Raw genomic sequence first — 25,381 nt, forward strand, 5'->3', positions numbered from 1 at the left:
AAAGAATATACAATTTAATATGTACCATACAGTCTTGTATTTTGCCAGTATTGGTGCCGATATTTTTCATGCCTACTGGATGCCTAAAACAGTTAAATAATCTTGCCCCCTCTTCCAGATAACAGTAGGGCTAAACTGTTTTGTAAATTAAAGCACCCCATGTACAACTTGTTTTCCACTGTTTACGTAACAGGCATCAGTGAACCTGAGGCATGGATTAATTAGCTTGCTTCATGAAACAGAATGGACAGTACATGAGGTACTGGACAAACAGACAAAGTGCACTTGTTTGGCTATGATATTAATACAAGTAGCATTTGGGCAATACAACACATTACTATTTTTAGGAAAGCCAAAGTTCCTGATGGATGCTACTCCTCAGTGGTATTTCTGCCCCTTTGCAGAGATGCAGCAGCTTGTGTGTTAAACTTGTGTTGGTAGCTGCCCATTGCCTGTTGAGTGCTTGATGCTCCCATTCAAGGTGGTGGCTCTGAAAGTGTAGGACCGACCCCTGATCGATCCTTCAGTATACAGTCTCTCCGGCTTGTTCTGACAGCGGAAAAACATGAGGAAACCATTCCGGTAGTTCTTATTCATCCAGCCATAGAGCAAAGGGTTAGCAAAAGTGGAACACATGGCCACCACATGGAACACGGTGTAAAGCAGTTTATAGTCATGGAAGATGAGCACCAAGTCTAAGTCAACAGCAAGCTGGAACACATGGAAGGGGAGCCAAGAGACTGCAAACACCACTACCACCATGACTAGCATTTTTGTGGTCTTTCTCCTGCGACAATGACTGTCATTCCTAGCAGTGGGACTGATGTGGCTTTTCAGCTTGAACCATATCCTAATGTAAGCATAGCAGATGATGGAAAGGGGAAGAATATACTGCAAGAGGAGCATGGACAAGCTGTATATGGTGGCATCCCTGTTTTCAGAAGGCCACTTCTCTGAGCAGACAGCTATTCTGAGATTGATGGTTGGAATTTCTTCATATCTGTACTCTCGGAAGATGGCAAGTGGACTGGCTAGGACAGCAGCAACCAGCCATGTAATAGCTATGATGGAGAAGCTGATTTTTTTGGAAATCCTGCTGTCTAAATGAAAAACAATGCATCTGTACCTGTCCAGAGCAATCACAGTCAAGGTGAGGGTGGAGACATGAACACTTAAAGCTTGCGCGTAGGAAACCAAGTGACAAAGCACAGCCCCAAATTTCCATTCATCCAACAGTGTGTAGGCCAAGGTAAAGGGCAAGCAGAGTGTGTCCACCATTAAGTCTGCCAGAGCTAGGTTAGCTATGAAAAAGTTAGTTACAGTCCTCATAGTTTTGTATTTCACTATCATGTAGATGACCAAGGAGTTGCCAATGAATCCCAGCAAAATGATTAAGGAGTAGGCAGCTATCAGTATGATCTGGACGCCCAGGATCTTGGTGCTGTCCATCATAACATCATTGGATCCTTGGAGTCCTTCACTTGCTGTACCAAGGCTCTTTGTGTGCCAGCCAAAGGACAATGTTTTATCCAAGATGCGATCATCTAGAATAATGGTGTTGTTGGCTTGATCAAGTAGCCCCATGCCTTCTTGTTCTATTTGTTTTATGTGCAGGGTGGAGACTTATATTAGTTTTGCAGCTTTGTCTGTGAATAGGAAGACATGAACACAATAGAAAAAATATTTTTTAAAAAGAGGGAGAAAAGCTTTTCACATTTCAGTTTACAGTTTACAGTGACATATGCAAACCATCCTAAGACCCTTCCGTAAATTCCTATCATGGTGTAAAAATGGCATATTGGTGGTTTATATATAGTTACTATTCTGAAAACAAATCTTGACCCAATTGGACCCTGCTCCCATTTTATTGTAACTGTATGATAACATTAATATTGACAAAAGCACTACAATTGAATGATTGAAGCAGCAATCACAATAAAGTAATTTATTTATTTTGCAAATTATATTTATTTTATATTGAATGGATTAAAAAGGGTCCTCCAAATGCCATGCTGATGCAATCATTTAAACAGTATATCCTATTTAGCAATCTAGAAGGGCCAGTCATTAGTTTATAGTCTGTCCTTTCTTGTAGTTTTTGGTGACCTTGGCTCTGCTTTCCAGAATAATGAAACAGGAATGAAGGATAGTAAGGAATACAGATAAATATATAAATTGATAATGGCTCATGAAGAAAATAATTTAAAAATAGCTTTGCCCATGAGTAATTATTAAGGCTGCAGTTCTCTTCATACTTACCAGGTTGTAAGAAGACAGTGGGACTTATGTCTGGATCAAGCCTCATTTCATACCACTTTGTTGAGTATTTCTTAAAACCTCAGCTCTCAGGCAAGGCCCACTACACAACAGAGCTGACAAATGTTATTTTTCTTACAACTACAGTTGGCTGTATTGGCTGGGAGAGTGTGGGAAGTATAGCCCAAATAAATAACTTTTCCAGGCTCTGCCAGTGAAATTCCAGCCGAGCTTTGACTAGCATTCAGATATAAATGGTGCAAGGCAGATGAGCCCAAAAATTGCCATTAATCTGTCTCAAAAAACCTAGGTGTCTCTCTGAAACATGATGGAAAATATACAGTAAACGACCTTCAGCCTATCAGACTGCTACTGCTGCTATTTCTGCTGCTCTCAGATAGGCCCACCATCTTGGGGGTCCCAGTGGCATAGGATGGGCCGAGAGCCCTCAGAGCTGAACAAACATATATAGGTCCAGGCAACTGTATAAATTCTAGGTTGAGTATCCCTTATCTGAAGATCTGAAATGCTCCAAAATTCAAAATCTTTTTCATGGATGGCTGAGATAGTGACACTTTTGCTTTGTGATGGTTCAGTGTACACAAATTTTGTTCCATGCTCAAAATTATTTAAAATATTATATAAAATTACCTTCAGGCTATGTGTATAAGGTAAACTAGACTTCACCCAGATATTTCATTATGTATATGCAAATATTCCAAAGTCCAAAGAAAAAAACAAACCAAAATCCAGAACACTTCTGATTCCAAGTATTTTGGATAAAGGATATTCAACCTGTATGTGTATGCATGTGTGTGTCTAAGTATCTGTGTATATACACAAACACACATACAGTCCGCCCTCCCCAAATGCGGGAGATCCGTTCCGGACTGCCCCAGATATGGGGAAAACTGCCTATCCTGCGAAGCATGCACTATTTTCCCCCTTGCCACCTGTGGACTGCATACACTCAAAGCAGTGTATGCAAAGTCCGCATAACGCAAGGGCAGATTGTACATATGCACACAAATGGACAAATAGGGGTGTCAAACATAACATGTGGAAGCCTTATCAGACCCTTAAGAAATCGCATTCTGGCTTAAATACTCCCTCAAAAGCAGGATATATTACAGAAAAGACAATTTACTGGATCATCTCCAGGTGTATAATACTAGCAACCTTGGGCCAAAGGGGCTGATTCAGGGGCTGATTATCTTAAATAGCTAATACATTTACAATTAATTTGGAAGAGATGTTCCTTCAAAGAGTGAAAGACATCTGCTTGTCATAGCACATGATTGTTCTCAACATCATATCTTGTATTTAGTTTGCTTTGTCTTCTACTTGGTCCTTGGAAGATAAACATGTTTATGTTTCAAGTCTGACTGTTGAAGCACATATTCCTGAAGAATGAAGAATGAAGAGGTAAAATGTGTTGGTAATACATCCATAACATTCAACAGTCCCAATTGTTCCTCTGGCATCCTATTTTTAGGTGCTTTTAAGATGTCCCACTTTCTCCTCTTTCCATTTTCCCTCAGTGTCCTCAGCTTAGTTCAGTTGCTGCAAACTGAATTCAAAGTGCAAAAAAGTAATTAGCTCAGTGGGGAGGGGTAAGAAGAGAGGAAGGGGTGGAATTTTGACCTTCCCAGTATGGACAAGCAAAAAGAAACCTGAGCAGCCTCTCATTGATTGTTTGTTCTTCTTCATTAATAATATTTGTCATCTTGACCTCACGCTGATGTTGACTGGCCACATGTGTCCTGGTTTTCAGCCGTGAAAAGCTGGAGGATATACACAACTAGTTTGACTTCCACTCATGGCTATTAGTGCATACCATAGCCAGGTCCTATGTATATTTACACAGAGCTTTCAGCTATCATATGTGCATTTTAAATATTTAAGAACTGGCCAATGTAATATCGGAGCCATTAGCAATAATCTTTGAAAACTCCTGGAAAACAGGAGAGATCCCAGCAGACTGGAGGAGGGCAAACGTTGTCCCCATCTTCAAAAAGGGGAAGAAAGAGGATCCCAACAATTATCGTCCAGTTAGTCTGACATCAATACCAGGAAAGATTCTGGAGCAGATCATTAAACAGAGAGTCTGTGAACATCTAGAAGGCAATGCCATAATCACAAAAAGTCAACATGGGTTTCAGAGAAACAAGTCATGCCAGACAAATTTAATCTCTTTCTTTGATAAAATTACCAGCTTGGTAGATGAAGGGAATGCTGTGGATATAGTATATCTTGATTTCAGTAAGGCCTTTGACAGGGTTCCCCATGACATTCTCACAAACAAGCTTGTAAAATGTGGGCTGAACAAGGCAACTGTTAAGTGGATTTGTAATTGGTTGACTGGACGAACCCAAAGGGTGCTCAACAATGGCACCTTTTCATCCTGGAGAGAAGTAACTAGTGGGGTCCCACAGGGCTCTGTCCTTGGCCCAGTACTGTTCAACATCTTTATCAATGACTTGGAGGAAAAAATTGGGGGAATACTTATCAAATTTGCAGATGACACTAAATTAGGAGGAATAGCTAATACTCCAGAGGACAGGATCAAAATTCAAAATGACCTGAATAGACTAGAAAGCTGGTCCAGAGCTAACAGAATGAACTTCAACAGGGAGAAATGTAAGGTACTGCACTTAGGGCGAAAAAATGAAATGCACAGATATAGGATGGGAGACACCTGGCTTAACGAGACAACATGTGAAAGGGATCTAGGAGTCCAAGTAGACCACAAGCTGAACATGAGTTAACAGTGCGATGCGGCAGCTAACAAGGCCAATGCGATTTTAGGCTGCATCAATAGAAGTATCGTATCTAGATCCAGCGAAGTAATAGTGCCACTATATTCTGCTCTGGTCAGGCCCCACCTGGAATATTGTGTCCAGTTCTGGGCGCCACAATTCAAAAAGGACATTGAGAAACTGGAGCGTGTCCAAAGGAGGGCAACTAAAATGGTGAAAGGTCTGGAAACCTTGCCCTATGAGGAACGACTCAGGGAGCTGGGGATGTTTAGCCTGGAGAAGAGAAGGTTAAGAGGTGATATGATAGCCCTATTTAAATACTTGAAGGGATGTCATATTGAGGAGGGAGCGAGCTTGTTTTCTGCTGCTCCAGAGACTAGGACCCGGAGCAATGGATGCAAGCTGCAGGAAAAGAGATTCCACCTCAACATTAGGAGGAATTTCCTGACAGTAAGGGCTGTTCGACAGTGGAACACACTTCCTCGGAGTGTAGTGGAGTCTCCCTCCTTGGAGGTCTTCAAACAGAGGCTGGATGGCCATCTGTCGGCGATGCTTTGATCTGGATTTCCTGCATGGCAGGGGGTTGGACTGGATGGCCCTTGCGGTCTCTTCCAACTCTATGATTCTATGATTCTATGATTCTAAGAATCAGTTCACAATGCTATAAAAAATCATCAATTTCTAACTTTAGTGCTTTCTTATTTTTTAAGTCCTTTTAGTCTTCCCTTTAGTATTCTGTGCATTGCTGATAACTGTTGATATTTTTTTCCTAATGTTTTGCCTCCCTTTGTTTAAAAACAGTCACAACAGTGGGGTGATCTGGCTCAGGGCCACACTGCTAGAAAGAGTGGTTGTTCTTTTCCCCTTCACCATTTCCCTGCCTTGAATTCTGCAAAGAATTTGCAATATTAGCCCCAGAAAGAAAGAAAGACTGGTACAATACAGGATACAAGAGAACTCCTCCAAATGTGGAAATAACGTAAGAATGGGATTGTATTGTACTGCTGGCATTGAAAGAAATGAAGTGGGTTTCATGCATGAGTGGTCTACTCTAAAGATGCAGATTCATACACAATTATTCTGTTTCTTTCTCAGTGCCACATGCAGCCTCTAATTTTGCAGTTTCCATTAAATTCCATCATCATAAACTTCCATTAAACTTTTATCTCTTGTGCATCTAAATAATCATTATCTCTTCCTACAACATGTACAGCCTCTCCTCGCTCTCCTTTAGAATGTTCCCAGACATTTGCTTTGACCATTTTGTCATAATGTGAAGAAAGGTGCTGTGAACCTGAAAATGTGATGACTGTGTATCTACATTTGTTTCCAGGCAACCTAATTCATTTCTCTCCAGATAAACTGTTACATATTTTATATAACAAACTCTTCAAAAACTCAATCATGAGCAGTCATTGGCATTAGTGGGGTGAGCTGCAAATAATTAGTTTAAAGACAGTGATCAAAAAGTTACAGCTGGAACGGCGCATCTATCCTGAACTTGCAGCGGCTTTCTCAAATATGTTTGTCAAATACACACTGTGGCTCTTTAAACAAATTGGGACAGGCTTGGGAATGGCTGGCCAGACAATGACTGTGGCTGGGTTTATGTTGTAATTCATAATAAACAATCCAGTGTTCATTTATCACTTAGTAGAACAGACTTCATAACACCTCTTGGGATTACCGCAAGCATTCTGGCTGTCTGTTGAACTCTGCTGGTTGGAATATGCAACAAAGCAGTCATTCACACTTATGTTTTTTAGCTGAATAGATCTGGATCGCATGATCAGTGCAATACCGAATCGAAGTTCACACTACGTTTTCCACAATCGAAGCTGTCCATGACAATTTAATCCTGTTGACATTCACATTACCATTTGTATTGATTTAAAATGGAGCTGACATTTCGATCATTCTCTTTTTAAAAAAACTACCAATCAAATGATACGCATCTATGTGACACAGTTTGGGGGAATCTTTCCTCTCTCTGTCAGTCTTAGAGTATGGCAATGGCAAGCCCCTCTGAACTCCCAGGATAGGTTTGTCTTGGGGGAAGTCACACTCTCTCAACCAAGAAAACCCATGGGTTTACATGCAGGGTATAAATGCAATATAATGTCCGGGAAAGCAGCCAAAGGGCTGATAAGGCAGCTAGTTTTCAAACAAACAACCCCTTCCCAGCACAGCAAAGTCAGTGTAAGCTACACAGTCCTGGAGAGTTGCAGTAGCTTTACCAAAAGGGTTTACCAGAAGAATTGTCAGAAGGTCCGAGGTTCAGGGTAACAAATAGGCAGGTAGATAAAGCAGTCCAAGGTCAAGGTTTCCGGGTAGTCAAGACAAGAAGCCAAGGAGCCAGAGACAGAGTCTTTCCTCTAAAAGAATCAGATATCCACTGGCAAAGAACCACACATGCTCCAGGTGCTTAAGAAGGCAAGGAGCTGGCCTTCAGCTGTGTCTGATTACGAACACGCTTCTGATAAAGCCTCCGAGATCTTCGAAGGTCCTCTCTTTCCGCTCGAGGCTCATTGAAGGTAGGCACACTGCCCAGATCTTCCTCCATGTCCACAGCCTCGGCACCAGGCAAACTTGACTGCTGAACCTCTGGAGGGGCCATAGACTCTGCTCCAGCAGAACTAGGGCCAGCCTCTGGCTCCTCCATTACAGGTTCAAGCCCCTGGGGCTCTGGCTCCTCCATTATAGGTTCAGATCCCAGGGGCTCTAGCTCATCCTCTGAGTCCTCCAAGCCATCTTCCAGGCTGGGCATGACATATAATATGTGTGTGAGAGCTTTGTTTGCACCAACTTGGGAGTGGAGTCTGTTGTGGTTTATTTCTTAGGAAAGGGGGGGGGACCCCTAAGCCCCATTCCCATGTGTGGCTGGTAAAAAAAGACAATTTCTTTTGAAAAGATGCGGTAACATCCCCAGTTCCAAAAGAAATGGGTTAAATGGGGGGTTTTTTGTCACCACCAACACCACCCCTTGAAAACTGCACCAAGTCTACTTGGTGCCATTGTGAACGACCCTGAAATAACCTGGTTTCCATACTGGGTTATTTTCTAGTGGGAATGGCCTCAAAGAGAAAAGATTCCTTCCTCAAATTCATCTTAAATGCTTTCTTCCCTTTCTCTGCCCTGAGTGAGCATGTCTTCGCTCTCAGAGACTGAAATGATATGACATTATGACTGTGGCAGCAGTTATAATTGTGATGAATATCACTGTGTAGTGCTGTGAGGATAAAGGCCAGCATGATACCTACATTGCTACTACCAAGAAAACTTCTGTTTATTTGCATATTCCTTGTACAACAGTGGGGTCATTGACCACCAAACTGAACATGAAATCTGATGATATTGAGGTTAAAAGTGAGCAAATTTTAGTTTAGTTAAGTTTAGTTTAATTGCTCTATATGTGGCACCCTCAAACTGACCAATCAGAGGGTCATGATTTGCCCTTAGGTATTCTACTTTTTTTCTACTCTCCTGCCCCTGCTACTTACCATATGGGGTATCTTCATGTTTGAGGGAAAGAGATATGAATTACATGATAAAGTACAGGATAATAACCGAGTTCACTCCTCCCCTTCCCCCCCACACATTGGTTATGGAGCAGCAGCATATAAGAGCTGTAAATGACCCTTCCATCTTCAGAATTTTGAATTTGCTATCTGTAGATATTAAGTTGAGCCACAATCAGCTTGTGGATGCAATTTTTTCCAATTTCAGTTAGACACATTTCAATTGTGCCTAACATTTTAGCTCCATTTAGGTAAATTCAACTTGATGGCAAATGACAGCAACAACTTATAAAGTTAAGTTTAAAAAGAAATTTGCCCTTTTTCAGATAATGAAGAAAGTGGTATTTAATACCTCCCTGCACAACACCCATCACCACCACTACTAGCAGCCTTCTAAGTGACATCAGCCTGTTGCCACTTCTAGCTAATGGCTATTCAGACATTTAGAAGCTGCAGGGAATTATGTGGGCAGAGCATTACACTTTTCATAGAATCCTAGAATCCTAGAACCATAGAGTGGAAAGAGACCACAAGGGCCATACAGTCCAACCCCCTGCCATGCAGGAAATCCAAATCAAAGCATCCCTGACAGATGGCCATCCAGCCTCTGTTTAAAGACCTCCAAGGAAGGAGACTCCACTACACCCCGACAGCCCTTACTGTCAGGAAGTTCTTCCTAATGTTGAGGTGGAATCTCTTTTCCTGGAGCTTGCATCCATTGTTCTGGGTCCTGTTCTCTGGAGCAGCAGAAAACAAGCTTGCTCCCTCCTCAATATGACATCCCTTCAAATATTTAAATAGGGCTATCATATCACCTCTTAACCTTCTTTTCTCCAGGCTAAACACCCCCAGCTCCCTAAGTCGTTCCTCATAGGACATGGCTTCCAGACCCTCCACAATTTTAGTCACTCTCCTTTGGACATGCTCCAGTTTCTCAATGTCCTTTTTAAATTGTGGTGCCCAGAACTGGACACAATATTCCAGGTGGGGCCTGACCAAAGCAGAATACAGTGGCACTATTACTTCTCTTGATCTAGACACTATACTTTAATTGATGCAGCCTAAAATTGCATTGGCCTTTTTAGCTGCCACACCACACTGTTCACTCATGTTCAACTTGTGGTCTACTTGGACTCCTAGATCCCTTTCACATCTAGTCTCATTCAGCCAGGTTTCCCCCATCCTATATCTGTGCATTTTATTTTTCTGCCCTTACATTTCTCCGTGTTGAATTTCATTTTGTTAGCTTTGGCCCAGCTTTCAAGTCTATTCAGGTCATTTTGAATCTTGATCCTGTCCTCTGGGGTATTAGCTATTCCTCCTAATTTGGTGTCATCTGCAAATTTGATAAGTATGCTCCCAATTCTGTCATCCAGGTCATTGATAAAGATGTTGAATTTTACTTGGACAAGGTAGGATGCTGGAAATTGTATTAAACATGTGACATACCTTTATGCTACCTGTAGCCATGATAGCTTTTCCTTTACTGCCATACTAGTCTTTAATGTCCCCTTTGCTTCAACTTGGCAAGAGCCATCATATTATGATCAGTTTCATCCCTTCCCTTCCCATGCAAACAGTCTGAACTGGGCAGATGCTGGACAGTGAGCAATGTGTGATAAATTTTCCCTTCAATTATTTTCCGACACTAACACCCACTGGTTTTAGAGTGTTAATGCTTCAGTTTCTGAAAGCCAGTAATTAGAGAATTGTTGGGGTATAATAACTGCAATTACTGAGACTTAATGGGGTTTTTTTAAGGCTAATGTTTCAGAATAATTAATATTGTGCAGAAATGAAGCAGAAAAGTGCTGCTGTTTATAATATGACAGCTATTACTATATACTGATCAAAGATAATAATTAGCAATGCTTTTGGACTGGTTAGTGTCATGCCATGAGACTCTCCCTAACAGAAAGCAACGTTGCTTGAGAAAACAAGCTGAAATGTGCTGGGTTGCATATACCAAGTCAAGTTTACAAGCTTCAGCCATGCTCCTGGGATTATATGGGACAATCTCTGGCATTTAGTCAGTTTGGGTTAGATGAAGCAACAGACAGGAGCATTTATTTGCAGTCTTGACTAAACACTTGTAAAATCTCTATGAGACTATTTATTTTTCTGATAATTTCCCTTTTTCATACTCATATGCAACAATAACTACCTAGTGTCATGCCTAACAGTTGTAGATGTGGGTTTCCTAGTCATCTGGTTGTTCCCTGTGTGAACCAAATGCCATGTTAGATAAGGCTTTGATCTGAACCAATATGGATCTTTTTATGTTCTCATCAGCTAAGGCGATGCGAGGAGGAGAACTGGTCTAATGCAATAGGCACATGTTGGGCTAGGAAGAACTTGAGTTCAAATCCCTATTCAGTCATGACTATAAACGCAAAGCTGCCTTATGTGGAGTCAGATCATTGGTCTGTCTTGCTCAGTATTGTATATTAACAACAGTTCTCCAAGGTCTCCCACCTGAGACTCTTTTAACTGGAAACACAAGGCACTGAACTTCAGGCTTTCTACATCCAAACCCCATGCTCTATTACTGAGGTGTGGATCTTCCTCTGAAATCACTGTTTCTCAGCCAGCAGTGGTCAACACAGTGCTTAGCCAGGACATTTTGCTACCTAAGGCAAAGGGCAAGATGGTATCTCTCTTTATCCCTCCTACAGAGGTAAGTGAAACTTATTTCACCCAATGTGAGATAGTATCTTTCCATCAACTCAGAAACAACTGACTAATTAAGGGGGTCTAGAACCACACAGCTGTGTGCTCCAACTGAAGGGAGGTCAGGAAGAACAGTGGGAAGGGCACCAGTATTTGCCACCTAAATCAATTGCCTCACTCTAGCTAATTTGTTTTGTTTGTTTTTAAATGTTGTGAAGCCACTCTGATTCCCAGTTCTGGGGAAAGAGTGGGATACTACTACTACTACTACTACTACTACTAATAATAATAATAATAATAGTGGTAGGACAAGTCCTAAATCCTGATTGCATGGGGTTATTGTAAGCAAGGACAGCAAAAGTCCAGATATTGCTGGACTAAAACTCCCATCATCCCTCACCATAAACTACATGGGACAAGGATGATGGGAACAGCAATTCAACAAGGACCACCTCTTTTCCATCCTTGCTGTATGGGAGATCTCCTTTGGGGTCCTCTGGACCTCTTGCAGAATGTTGGCTTTTTGATATTGCTGGACTGCCACCTCTTAAAGAGCAGGATACACAGGCACCAGATGATAAGTAAAAGAGAAATCTGTGAAAGCCAACTCCATTCTCGATCCCTTTCAGTCTGGTTTCCGCCCAAGGCATTCTACAGAGACAGCTCTCACTAAGATCTCGAATGACCTTTTACAGGCCAAGGCTAATGGCCTTTACTCTGTTCTCATTCTTCTCGATTTGTCTGCAGCCTTTGACACTGTTGATCACTGTCTCCTAATTGACATACTCTCTGACCTTGGGTTCTCAGACTCTGTTCTCGACTGGTTTAGATCTTACTTGTCTGGCAGATCTTTTGCAGTAGTTGCAGGGGGTCTGACTTCTTCTCCTGTTCCCTTATCTGTTGGAGTTCCCCAGGGCTCTGTTCTGGGTCCCCTTCTGTTTTCTCTCTACACACTGTCCTTAGGTAAACTCATCAGCTCTTTTGGTTTTTCCTACCATCTGTATGCCGATGACACCCAGCTGTATCTTTCCACCCCTGACCTTTCTCCAAGGCTTGAACAGCAAGTCTCATCTTGCCTTACAGCTGTCTCACAGTGGATGCGCCATCGGCGTTTGAAGCTCAACATGTCCAAGACAGAGGTTCTTGTCTTTCCTCCTAAACCCACCCTTCAACACTCCTTTTCTGTCTCTGTGGACAACATTTCCATTCAACCAGTCCAGCAAGCCCGCAGTCTTGGCTTTATCTTTGACTCTTCTCTGTCGTGTATCCCTCAGATCCAGACCACAGCCAAGGCTTGTAGATTCTTTTTGTACAATATTGCCAAAATCCGACCATATCTCTCCGCCTCTACTGCCAAGATCCTGGTCCATGCCCTAGTGATCTCACGGCTGGATTACTGTAACGTCCTCCTGGCTGGGCTTCCTCTTTCTCATCTCCATCCTTTAATCTCTGTCCAGCATTCAGCTGCACGCATTATCACTTCCACCCACTGCGCTGACCACATCTCTCCTGTGTTGGCATCCCTTCACTGGCTCCCTCTCCCTTTCCCCATTCAGTATAAGCTCCTGCTGTCGACATTCAAAGCCCTCCATGGACTGGCCCCTCCTTACTTATCAGACCTTTTTTCTCCTCACCTTCCCACCAGGGCCCTCCGTTCTGGTAGTCAAGGGTTCCTGTCTCAGCCCAGGATTTCCTCTGCCCCATCCCGGATTCGCCCCTTTTCACTTGCTGCCCCTCACTCCTGGAACCTTCTTCCTCCACAAGCAAGAGCCATCACTTCATTAACTAGCTTCAAAACGGAGTTGAAAACCATCCTATTCAGAGAAGCCTTCCCAGGCATCGCATAATTGTCGCTTACTATCTGATGTTCTGTTGTTGACTGTTTATCGATCCATTTCCTGTATTGCTATGTACTGTATAAGCATTATCCTACTTGTGAGTATGTATTTTCCCTGGATAATGATTAACCTTCCATTTTGAAGCCAAGCCCTCCCTTCAGTCCATCTGCCTTGGTCCAGGCCTCGGAGGTTGAGAGGAACTGCTGGACCTCTTACCCTTTCCCGTCACCACTCCCTTCTCCTTCTGTGTCATGTCTTTTTAGACTGTAAGCCTGAGGGCAGGGAACCGTCTAACTTAAAGGATTGCATGTACAGCGCTGTGTAAATTTACAGCGCTTCATAAATAAAGGTTAATAATAATAATAAAGATCCTGCAGACAGTACAGACCACTGATTTGCCTTCATTCTACAGAAATGTTGCTATCCTGTGCCAGATAATTAAGTGGGTAAGTAAGTAGAGAGGGAGAAGGACAGAACATGCTACTAGAAGGGCTCCCTCATCACTGTATTTTGTTTTAAAATAGGTTGTGAGCCTCCTTGGATCCAATATTAGGAGAAACAAAGGACTCAATTGAAATGAAATGTTTGCTAGGTTTGCTCTGCTGTGGCTCACTGGCCTCTGTTATGACAGATTTCAGTTCCCAAGTTTAGAGGAGCAGATATTAAAATGTCCAGTTTTCATGCTTTGCCAGCAGTCAGTGTGTGTGTTTTAGATTATATACACACAAACATTTAAGATTTCTAGCTGAACTGGGAATAACTTCTTACTAATTTTGGAGCACTATTTTTGCCTTTACTAGAAAAAAAAACAGAAGTCCTGGACTATGTATGTGTCAAATTTTAGTTTTCTCAGTAGCCTGGGCATATATGAACTATTTTGAAGGCACAAGCCTTGTCCAATAATTGTAGAGAAAGACTTTGGCATATACCAATCAGCCGATATAGCTACATCTGGGCTGCACAGTAAAGAGCAGGCTGGAGTCACAAAGCTTCCCTCACGCTCAAATACTCCCACAGAAGAAACTAGATATCAGGGAAATGATTTCTCAGCTCACCTCTATGGTTGAATTACAAAATAATAATAATAAAAAAATAAGCATTTAATCATGTGAATCTCCATGATTCAAATATATTTCAGAAGGAAAATTTAATATCTAAATCAATAAATTAACTTTATATTTCTAGCAAGTCAGGCTATCAGGAAGCAAGAGAAATCACTGAAAACTGGTGTAAGTTATGCAGGTTAAATCATGAAAGTGATGGGAGAACTCATAAAATGATCTGGTGATAATTTGCTATTGACTGGGAAGACATGGTGCAGGACAATCCTATGCTACTGGGTAATGTAGAAGGAAGTAGCTTAAAGAGTGTTTACAAAGTAGAGGAATTTCACCTATCAGTACAGTTTTGTTGTTCGTGTGTGCCTTCAAGTAGTTGCAGACTTATGGGGACCTAAGACCAACCTATCATGGGGATTTCTTGGCAAGATTTGTTTGGCGGGGTGTGTGCCTTTGCCTTTCTCTGAGGCTGAAAGAGTGTGATTTTCCCAGGGTCACCCAATGGGTCTCTGTGGCCAAATAGGGTTCAAACCCTTGTCTCCAGAGTCTTCAGCATCTTAATCCAAGTCTAGTGCTCAAACCACTGCATCATGTTACCTTTCACCATGGCACTGTTATTATAGCTATAATCAAATTATAATTAAATCAGTTGGCATGATTGGGAAGCATGCATGGGCAGGGTGGGAGCTGTATATCAGGATATCTTGTGGCGTCTTCAGATGTTACTGGATTGCAATTCCCATCATCTCTCAACACTGGCTGTGCAGACCAGAGCTGATAGAATTTGCAGCTCTGAAGGGCTAAAAGTTCTCTACCCCACCTATATAAGAAAGACAGAAGTAGAGTGATCTGCACAGTTACAGCATGACAAAGTCTGCTGAACATTTGCTGTACACCAATGATCTACTAATCTGCAGGATCTACATTGTATAAGCAGTGTGTTCACTGCTGTGACGAGCTGCCCTGAAATCTTGGGGGGGTGGTGGTGGTGCAGAGACATCCTTTTCTACCCAATTTGTGGTTTAGATATAGGTGTGTATACATAACATCTTTCTCTCTGTTTTCTGTCAAGATGAAACTGTGGAAGACAAAATTGAAGACAAAGCATTAATACCAAATGAGAAGGGATAGCATTATATAACAGCAGCTGGATTGAGAGAGATGAAATAAAGATGTCAGTGATGGATAAAGGCAGAATCAGTAAGAAGAGAATTATTACTACAAAGTGCTAAAATTATTGTTGCAGATGCGATGGATAAGGATACCGACAATGAAGTCAAGTTAAATGAATTCTTTGCATTGATTTTCACTGCCATCAGTGCATAATCCCACAGCTTTTTTCTATCTGGACAAGGCTATAGCTGGTCAAAACTTGACATATCATTAATCCAAATGGCATATACCCAAGAGTTCATTAAGAGCTCCACTGTGGCTCTTCTAGAACATCACTTAAATCAACCTCATTACTAAAAGAGTGGAGTGGTGCCAGAGTAACACCCATTATTGAAATGGGAGCTAGCAAGAACCAGAAAATGACATGCCAATCAGTTTGCTGTCCATTCCTGGTAAATTTGTAGAAAGAGTTAAGAAATATATAAAAGAGCAAGGTTTGCTTAAGAAGAATAAGCAGGATTTTTGAAAAAGTAGCTTTGTCTCACCAGCTTTCTGGAATTCTAGCATGTTATCTGCAGACCTGTAGACCTAGGTAGGCAAAGTTCAGTCCTCAAGATGTTGCCCTGGCAGACCTAACCAGCAAAGCCCATGGAGAGGAATGCTAGGAGGTGCAACCCAACAATATTTTGCAGGGCAGCACTTTGGCAAATATGGGCTGCTCAGGCATGATTAGACTACAAATCTCAGAATCCCTGGGACTTTGTCTAAAATTAAATGCAGCAACATCTGGAGACTCAGAGTTGGAAGTGCTACAGGGGTACTACTACAGGAACTACTACTATGGAGAGGGGGCAAAAATGAGTACATTGCCCTTATAAATAAGAATTCTGTCCCATCCCCAATGAAATTTTTCTCTGCACTCAGATTTCAAGCAGCAACTTAAAACTTCAGTTGAGCATTCAAAATACAGTTTAGGCATCCAAAGAAAGGGGGCCGGCAAAGTTACAAGGGAATGCAACTGCATCAAATAGAAAAGTTCTAGGTATGAACAATTTTTCATGTCTGATCTACAAGGCTAGAAATTTAGAAACTGAAGGAAAAATTCATTCAGATGCTTATCTGTAATGGGAACATCCTAATTTTGCTCATCCTTGTAATTACTACCGGTAGGCATGTTTGTTGTCATGTCCCACCACTTTTTTTTGTCATGAATAACTCCAGAACCAGAAATAGGTATGGATGCCTCTTAGAGTGATCTCAATCCATAGGGCAATCTGGGGGACCAAGTGGTTCCAAACAAATACCCTAAGATTGCCCTTGGACTGAGACAAGCTGGGGATCCACAAAATTAGGGTTGAAATGTTCCACTCCCTTCTGTATCTATCTCAAATCTGCCCAAGCCAGTATTAGTACTGCCTTGTTGTTAACTGCCATCAAGTTGACTTTGACCTATGAAGACTCTATGAATGACAGAACTACAAGTCACCCTACCATCCAGGGGGCATCACTAGTGGTTGCGTGGGGTCCAAACCACACCTGGTTATACCTCAGAGGGAGGTGGAGACTTGGTGCTGTGGTTGCTCAACATCCATCCAAAGACCCTCCCAGATGCCTCCCTCTGCCAGCCAAGGCACCTCTGCCCTCTGTGCCCGCTGGTGACAGTGGGGTGCTGTTGTCACCAGCAGCCCCTTCTGGGTGTTGGCAGGGCTGCTGGCCAGGCCAGGAAAGGGGGGTGGCAGGCATGGACTTGAGGATGAAGCAAGCTTGTTTTCTGCTGCTCCAGAGACTAGGACATGGCACAATGGATTAACACTACAGGAAATGAGATTCCACTTAAACATGAGGAGGAACTTCCTGACAGTAAGAGCTGTTTCATAGGAACTTTCTGTCTGACAGTAAGAGCTGTTCAGATTGTAGTGGAGCCTCCTTCTTCGGAGGGCTTTAAACAGAGGCTGGATGGCCATCTGTTGGAGGTGCTTTGATTGTGAGTTCTTGTATGGCAGGGGGTTGGACTTGATGATCCTTGAGGTCTCTTCCAACTCTATGATTCTATGATTCCTGTCACCAACTCGTTCCTTTCCTGGACAAACCAGCAGCTCCCCATCCCACCCAGAAAGGGGTGCCCCCTAACAGTGCTTCTCCTTCTGCCACTCCTTTCCGGCTCTCTTGCCATATTGTCTCCCTGGGTTAGCTGCCTACCTGGCAGTGACAACATGAGTTATATCACTGGGATGACACCAACCCTCATGAGGTCACTGCTACCATAAACAGCCCTGTTCAGGTTTTGCAGACTCAGAGCCGTGGCTTCCTTGATTGAGTCTATCTATCTGGAATGTGGTCTTCCTCTTTTGGACTGCCTTCCACCTTACCAAGCATTATTGTATTTTCTAATGAGTCATGTCTTCTCATGATACGTCCAAAGTACTACAATCTCAGTTCAGACATCTTGGCTTTTAGAGAGACATCATGCTTGATTTGCTCTAGGACCTATTTATTTGACTTTTTAGCAGACCACATTACCCATAGAAATTGTCTCCATCACCACATTTCAAATGAGTCGATTTTCTTTCTGTCAGCTTTCTTCACAACCATACTTTCACAACCATTCTTAGAAATTAGAAATACGATTGGATGGACAATCCTAACTGATCCTGCTGAAAATATTGTGGATGGCCAAGAAGACAAACAAATGGGTTCTAGAACAGATCAAGCACGAACTATCCCTGGAAGCCAGTGAGAAAAAAAATGATTATTAGAAAAGGTAATGAGGCTAGGAAATGTGGAAGGCGGTAGAAAGAGAGGAAGACCACATGCCAGTTGGTTAGACTCAACCAGAGAGGACACATGCCTAGGACTGCAGTGAGGAGCAGAGAGGAGAACAGGAGGTCTTGGAGATCTCTCATCCACAGGGTCGCCATGAGTCTATGAACTTTACCGCATTAAAGTTGGAACTGTCCTGCAGCGTTCCAAACCGGACCGTTCTGGGGATGGGAGGTGGCGGAGAACGCATTTGACTGCACAGTGGGAACACTGCCGCTGCCGCCAAACATCCCCATCCCATTCTGGAAGTGCTCCCCAGGGCCGATTTTCAGGAACGCTTCTCAAACATTCCCGAAAATCGGCCCCTCTGTAACACTTCCGGAACGGGCTGAGAATGCTCGGCAGCAGCAGCAACATTCCCGCTGTGCAGTGAAATGCGTTCTCCGCTGCCTCCCATTCCAGGAACGGTCCCTTTAAGAACGCTATGGGACCGTTACAACTTTAATGCAGTAAAGTTCAAAGTCGACTTGAGGGCAGTTAACAACAAAGGTCTCTGTAAGTTTTGCTTAAACAGAGTGACACAGCTGACTGTCTTTACATCTCTTTTGTTTACTACTGAATTTCCTGGAATATTTTTAAACAAGATTTATAGCTCCCTCTGACCTGGGATTGAGATTAGCTGGAGAAACAGTTAGGAAGTTAGCCCAAACAATCATTTGTTTAATTGTTTCATGAAGATATAATTAGTATTATATCTTATAGTTTAATTGTTTGATGAAGATATAATTAGTATATTGCTCCACTTTTGACATGACCTAAAAGTTGTTCCAAAAAGTTTAATTGTACAATCAGGTTTTGCTGATCAATAATAACTTTCCATGTTTGTTAAAGTTTTTTTTATTCTCAATCAAACCTTTTCTCAAAACATATTTTCTTAATTTGGACATTGAATCTGTGTCCTAGAGGTTTGGTCTTCACTTATTATCAGTGTATTTTTGGAGCTCTGCAAACTGTTCACAAATCTGGCCTTTACCTAAAAGTTTTTCCTGAAAGGATCTTTGAAGGCAGAAGTGGTAGAATAAGAGATAAGAGCTGAAAAATGAGAAAGAGGTACAGAGATAACAACAGACACACTCACACTCTGGAGACAAGTGGAAACCATTAATTAATTAAAACCCTTCTCCCTAAAGAGAGTTTTTATTGCATCCTGCTTCTAATGGAATAGGAAGTGTTTAGAGGAGAGGAAAATGACAGTGAAAGCTACAAGCAGGGAGAGGACTCTCCATAATCACAATGATACCTAATCAAATGCTGAAAAATGAAGGACTGCAGACCTACTGGTCTATTTGCACCAGATGAAATCTGACTATCAGTGAATGGAAGCAGTTTCTATTATCAAGTTTATGCATAAGGCTTGAAGAAATTACAAAAAGGTATTACAGATCTTTCCCCAATTGTTAAAAGGAAACAACAAAAATGACAGCAATGTTTGTTTCCATTTTATTTTCTCAACACAGCTGGACAACCTGCAGCCAGACTATTTTATTTTTCAGACCAATTAAAAAAAAATATCAAGTTCACTAGAACTCTTCTTCAAGCTAGGTGATACAAAAAGAAGGAAGTGGTGGGAGAATAAACACAAAAGTCCTCCCAATTTGTTTTGATTTTAACATTTACATTTTAATCTTTTTCTATAAATATTTTTCAAAAGCTACATTCAGAGGGCTGGCAAAGCAAACACAAGCTACAAGAAAACCATTAAAATCCATAAAAGAGCCTTCAGAAAGAGCAGCAAAAGAAAAGACAAACAAGAAGAATCCAGAAATTAGTCCAACTATTGAAGCTGTGAAGTTTGTGTTTGTTATGATCCATCTCCACAGTGGTTTCTATCTACCTTAAATTTCTACTATGTTCTCTGCTATCTTTGCTTCAAAGGAAATATTTACTGTCTGTGCATCCCTTAGCTCCAAACACATTCGGTAATTACTTAAAATGAGATTCCTTGTGTTACCTCAAGTGTCATTATTACTACTGCAATTATATTAAGACTCTTTTCCATTTGTTTGCCCTTAGCATTCTTTCCCCTCCTCAGGGATACTGATTATGACTTTGTTTTTGTGTATGGGAGTGTGTGCATGTGCACAGTCCTTCAAGTCACCTGACAGAGGGTTTTCTTAGGCAAGTAATACTCAGAGGTGGTTTTGACAGTCCCTTCCTCTGAAATATATCCTACAGTTCTTGGTATCGGTTGGTGGTCTCTCATCCAAGTATTAGCTGGCCTGACACTGCTTAGCTTCCAAGATCAGACAGGATCTGATGCCTTTAGGGTATTTAGGTTGCTGCCTGTTTTATACTCCTTTGCAAACAGAACTACCTCACACACAGTGTAGTACAGTAGTTGGAGCACTGGACTGTGGCTCTGGAGGTTCAAATTCCCAATCAGCCATGCAAACTCACTGTGTCACACTCTGTCAGACTCAGTGGAGAGCAAAGGCAAATCCGCTCTGAACAAATCTTGCCAAGAAAACCCTGTGATGTGTTGCCTTATGGTCACCATAAGTCACCATAAATAGGAAACAACCTGAAGGCTCACAACAACATTAAGTTTCAGGAAACTGCAAGAAATGGTGTTTTTCTTAAGGACAACAAAGTAATTATGGTTGCACTTCTAGATGGACAGTAATGATCTTGTTGTAATTCTGTAACAGTATTCTGTATTGATGGAAGTGACTGGCAAGAATGGAACCATGCCATAGTGTAGGTCTGAAAAGTCAGGCACACTGCAACAACAGGTTAGAAAAAAAAAAGAACTTTGTTTTTGGACTTATTTTGTCTTTCAAATTTTTCAGGTGATAAGTGGTATTATATACACTGAACTCAAGCAGGATTTAGTATTTTAGAATAGACCTGAATAGGAAAGCACCTAATGAAATCCACAGGAAATAAACTGTTCATGTTTGGTGCAGCAAATTGAATGAGATTTTCAGCTCTAAAACATTCTGAAGTTTGATTTCACTTTGCCCCTGAAGAAGGCCACTGCAATATACACATAGGCTGAAACTCATTGGGCTTTTTCCAAAAAATAAAAATAGCCATCCACTGAGTACTTACTTGGAGACATCCCCCCCCCCCCCCCGTGAACTGCATTAGATCACACCACAATGCTAACTACTTACTTATTTTTCATTGTAATTTATAAGTATGCAACTCAGTTGTATACAAATGTACAAATTATTAGGGAACAAGTCCCAGTGAACTTAGTGAAACTTATTTCTGCGTAGGTATACTGTACTTCAATTTGCACTGTAAAATTGTTTCATACATAACAATATCACTAATGGATCAACCTTCAGCAATAATCAAAGAGTTATTTTTTCCTAAAATCTTCATAAAATTAGAGGGGACATTGCTGGAACTATTCTGTGTTTACAAAAGCTTCCAACAAAAACAACCAAAGAGGTGAACTGATCAAGAATTGGTAAGTGATTGACCACAGATGGTTGAGAATTCAGAAGGAAGCTTTAAAGGATGCTGCACATCTGACACCTGCAAGCCACATGGGAGTTGGGAAGTGCACCAGTCCTCAGTGCTGAGTGGTCACTAAGAACTTGTTCAAATAGCAGGTCAAGGTGTTAGTGAGGTCAGGCAAGGATGGGAAGCCAATTCAAACAAGAGATTAGAAAGGTACTGTTATCTGAAAACTTCCACAACACTAAACCTCATGATTTCTGGTACAGTTTTCATACTTAAGTTCTTTGCTAAATGACTAATTGCAAGAATAGCGGGCTATTTCTTTAGCACTGCCAGCTGTTCTTTATCTTTTTCATCTGTCATATTTTTAATTTAGGAGGAATAAAAGCACATATCTCTAAGATGGACAGAAGAAAAACTGTTGCAAGGAAGACTCTCCCATCTCTGAGATCAAGGGACTGTAAAATGCTGCCAGAAGGGGGCAATCGATTCTATTCCAGACTCTATTTTGTTTTATCCAGGATTGCAGCAAAATAATTTTTGCCTGTCACATGACACAGAAAAAATGACACATGCTGACACACGCACACCAACCATATGCCCCTCATCCCCAATAACCTGTTTTTTGAAGTTCCTGCTGCCCTGCCAAGACAAGCATCAGAATGAAGAAATGGACAACAGCAGCTGAACAACATAGTGTAGGATGTTTCCTGGGACAGCAGCAAGTGAGGGCCAGAGGTGCTACCCAAGTGGTGATCCATAGTTCAGTCCTGAGGCCATCAACTGCTGGGCTTTGGTAAGTTCCCAGGAAAGAAAGAATCAGTTGTATCCAACAGGTATAAACAGCCCCTGGCACACTGGTAACAGTTGTCAGTCCCCCACATCTGATAGCTTGAGATGCACTGCTATAGAAGATTTACAAACTGGAAGTTTGATGAATATATGGAAATACTCAAGGGTAAAATCTTCAGGCCAGTCCTCAAGTTCTGAGACCCTTTCCAGCTTCAGTAAGCAATGGCTCACACACACCTCTGTGTTTTTAAAATAAAAACAGAACGTTCAGGCTAAAAAGTAACACTTTTCAGACTATTTAGAATGAAATATCATGTAATGTTGAAAGGTTATGCCTTTTGCTATATTTTTGCTTATTTTTTGTTGGCATCTCCAGTAAGTGTACGACTTTCTTCCTCCCCAGTTTATCCTCTTAATCCAGTGAGGTAGGTCAGGATGAGAGAAACTGACCGGCCAAAGGATACCAAAATTTCAAGACTCTGTGGGGACTTGAACATGGTTCTCCCAAGCCCCAGTCCAACGCTTTAACCAGGGCCGAATTGCGTTGAATTTTTGATCATTTCAACAAGGCTTTTACTTCACAGACAGCTATCTATATGCTTATGAAAACCTTGGCAGATGAGCAGCATAGTTCTAAGCATAGTACTTCATGGAAATTCAGTGCATTAAGAGTTATTCAGGTGTGTTTTGGAGTGCAGCCAGAAAAACTGATATCTTGAGGCACATAACATTAATTCCCTGTTTGAAAATGGATAATGGAGATGAGCAACACATTAACGACACATGGGGCAAATAGAAATCTATCTGGCTCAGTGATAAGAGCCCAGTAGCATGGAAACACAGGGTATTCTCTTCCTAAATTCATATATAAATTGATCATTATAGTGAGTAATAGAAAACTGAACTGGATTAGGTACCATTCTTCTTGTCCAAGAATGTCAACATTTGTGCCTGTAAAATTGCCCGGCCACTATGTTTACAAACAAGGCAATAGGATGCTGATGGAAAGAAGGAGTACTGGGAAGGGACTGTGGGAGCATTGCAGGTGGTAGATCCATATTCTACATCCCATGACTGTGATCCCTAGAAGTCATACCACCGGTGTTGCTTAGGGGTGCAAAATGAAAAGGTTCTGTTATGTGCTGGAGAAGGTGGGTCCTAGAACAGATCAAACTCCAACTCTCCCTGGAAGCCAGGATGACTAAACTGAGGTTGTTGTACTCTGGACACATGAGAGTGAAGACCTGATTAAAAAAGACAATGATGCTGGGAAAAGTGGAAGGCAGCAGAAAAAGAAAACTGCATGCCCAATGGCTAGACTTAATTAGGGAAGTCACAGGTCTGAATATTTAGGACCCAAGCAGAGCAGTGGAGCACAGGGAATCTTAGAGATATCTCATCCACAGAATCACCATGACTCGAGTTACTGTCATTTGACTTGAGGGCAGCTAACAACAACAACAATTCCTATAGAGGAAGTAGTTCCCTGGTGCTGTCAGAGACTTGCAAAAGGCTCAAGAACCCACTGATTTAATTCTGTATATGGAGTAAAAAGCATATTGAGAACATGTAGAGATGCTCCAGCAATTGCAACAAGAAAGAATGTTGTCCATTCTGTAAATCTGTGGATATACCCCAGAAGGACAGTGCTTTTAACTGGACAGTGCTTATAACAGTGCTAACAAAGAGGTAATGACTTGAGATAGTTTTACAAAAACTGCCTGGAAGGGTGAGACCAAAAATCTCTAACTCATGGGATAGAAAGAAGCAAAGTATACTGACCAACGACACTTCCTTCAGCACACTGTTTATCAATCTGCCAGCCCCAATCTCACCACACAAATGTTTTCAAATGTACAGCCTTTAGCAACCTTACGGCCTCCATGTGTGTTGGACTACAAAGTCCATGATCCTCAACCAACATGTCATGTTGGCTGAGACTAATGGCATTTGTAGTCCATTACAACAGGAGGCTTTGGAGAAAGTGGTTCTAAGCAGGATTGTGTGCTGCACATATCTCTAAAGTCCCAACACCTGAGACTGCTGCCAGAGAAAATGTTTTCAGCACAAGGCAGGTGATGTGACACTCATTGTTCATTGCATGAATGTTCATTCACAGGTTTTGCAGAACTGGGCACTAGGTTTTGGAAACCTGCTACACCTGTTTGACCACAGACAACAGTAAATCCAAAGAAACAAATGTACTGTAGAGAGACTCATACACTATGGGAATCTGTCCTATCTTATCACCTTCAATCTGTTGTCTATCACCAGCCTAAAATTATCTCTAAACAGGAGATAAATGGCAAAGCTGAAATATCCTAAATTGCAGCTGCATAGTGAGAAACATTCTCACTACTTCTTTCTCAACCTCCTTCCATAAGTCACCCAGCAAATGGAAGATAAAAATATGCCTCCCCCATAATTAATTACAAAAGATCTCTTGGATAACAAATAAAAGCAAAGCCGCTTACCTGAACTTATTGTTTCATTGTTCCATCAGGCCAAGCTCTTTGTTTCTGCCCTTCCACTCGTCTTCTCCTGTTTGAAAGCTTGCACTGGCCAAGATAAAAAGAACCACTTTCTCAAAGTAACTCTTTTAGAGAGGGAGAGGGGAAAAGGCCACCCAAATTACAGAGTTACCCTTTTCCTGAGACCTATCTCATTCTTGGTGGAGTTGGTGAGCCAGGCTTCAATTTCCAAATGTGACTGACACAATCATTACCCCACAAGAGCTGGATGCTCCGTTAGATACTGAATGAGCAAAAGAGAGGGAGAGGGGGGAGTATGTTTAGCAAACAGCAAAGCACAGAGAGAGGGGGAATGAGGGGGAAGCGAGAGACATTGGTTGCCGCTGCTGCTCATGCATTGTTCAGCCATTGCAGGGCTTAGAACCTAGCAGAAATGTCCTATGATGATTATACTGGCTCCCTTCCCAGTGAAATATAGGTTACAGACAGCATGATGTGCATCATCTCTAGAGCACCACCCAGGAATCCAGCAGATCAGTGCTATGTCACACTCTCTGGCACTGAGCTGCTTGATACCCCAAGGCAAGTCTTTCTTTTCTTTGTGCTATTAATCATGACTGCTCTTTATGTAATACACATTTTTAAAAAGTAGGAACTATCCTTTCCCATCTGTAT

At 41.8% G+C, this 25,381-nt stretch overlaps 1 protein-coding gene across 1 annotated transcript; it reads right to left on the reverse strand.

Annotated features, from left to right (window-relative positions):
* Positions 1-86: 86 nt before the first annotated feature.
* On the reverse strand, positions 87-24,880 carry LOC121923394 (neuropeptide Y receptor type 2-like). Its single transcript, XM_042453781.1, has 2 exons — positions 24,710-24,880; positions 87-1,646 (listed from the first exon to the last, which is right to left on the reverse strand). The coding sequence occupies exon 2, from the start codon at positions 1,582-1,584 to the stop codon at positions 424-426; it is 1,161 nt and encodes a 386-aa protein (XP_042309715.1). The 5' UTR covers positions 1,585-1,646; positions 24,710-24,880; the 3' UTR covers positions 87-423.
* Positions 24,881-25,381: the final 501 nt, after the last annotated feature.

The sequence above is a fragment of the Sceloporus undulatus genome, chromosome 2 (assembly GCF_019175285.1).
Source record: "Sceloporus undulatus isolate JIND9_A2432 ecotype Alabama chromosome 2, SceUnd_v1.1, whole genome shotgun sequence".
NCBI lineage: Eukaryota > Metazoa > Chordata > Lepidosauria > Squamata > Phrynosomatidae > Sceloporus > Sceloporus undulatus.

Bases quoted from the DNA above. Each gene is read 5' to 3' on its own strand.
- LOC121923394 (XM_042453781.1), bottom strand. From the start codon at position 1,584: ATGGGGCTACTTGATCAAGCCAACAACACCATTATTCTAGATGATCGC.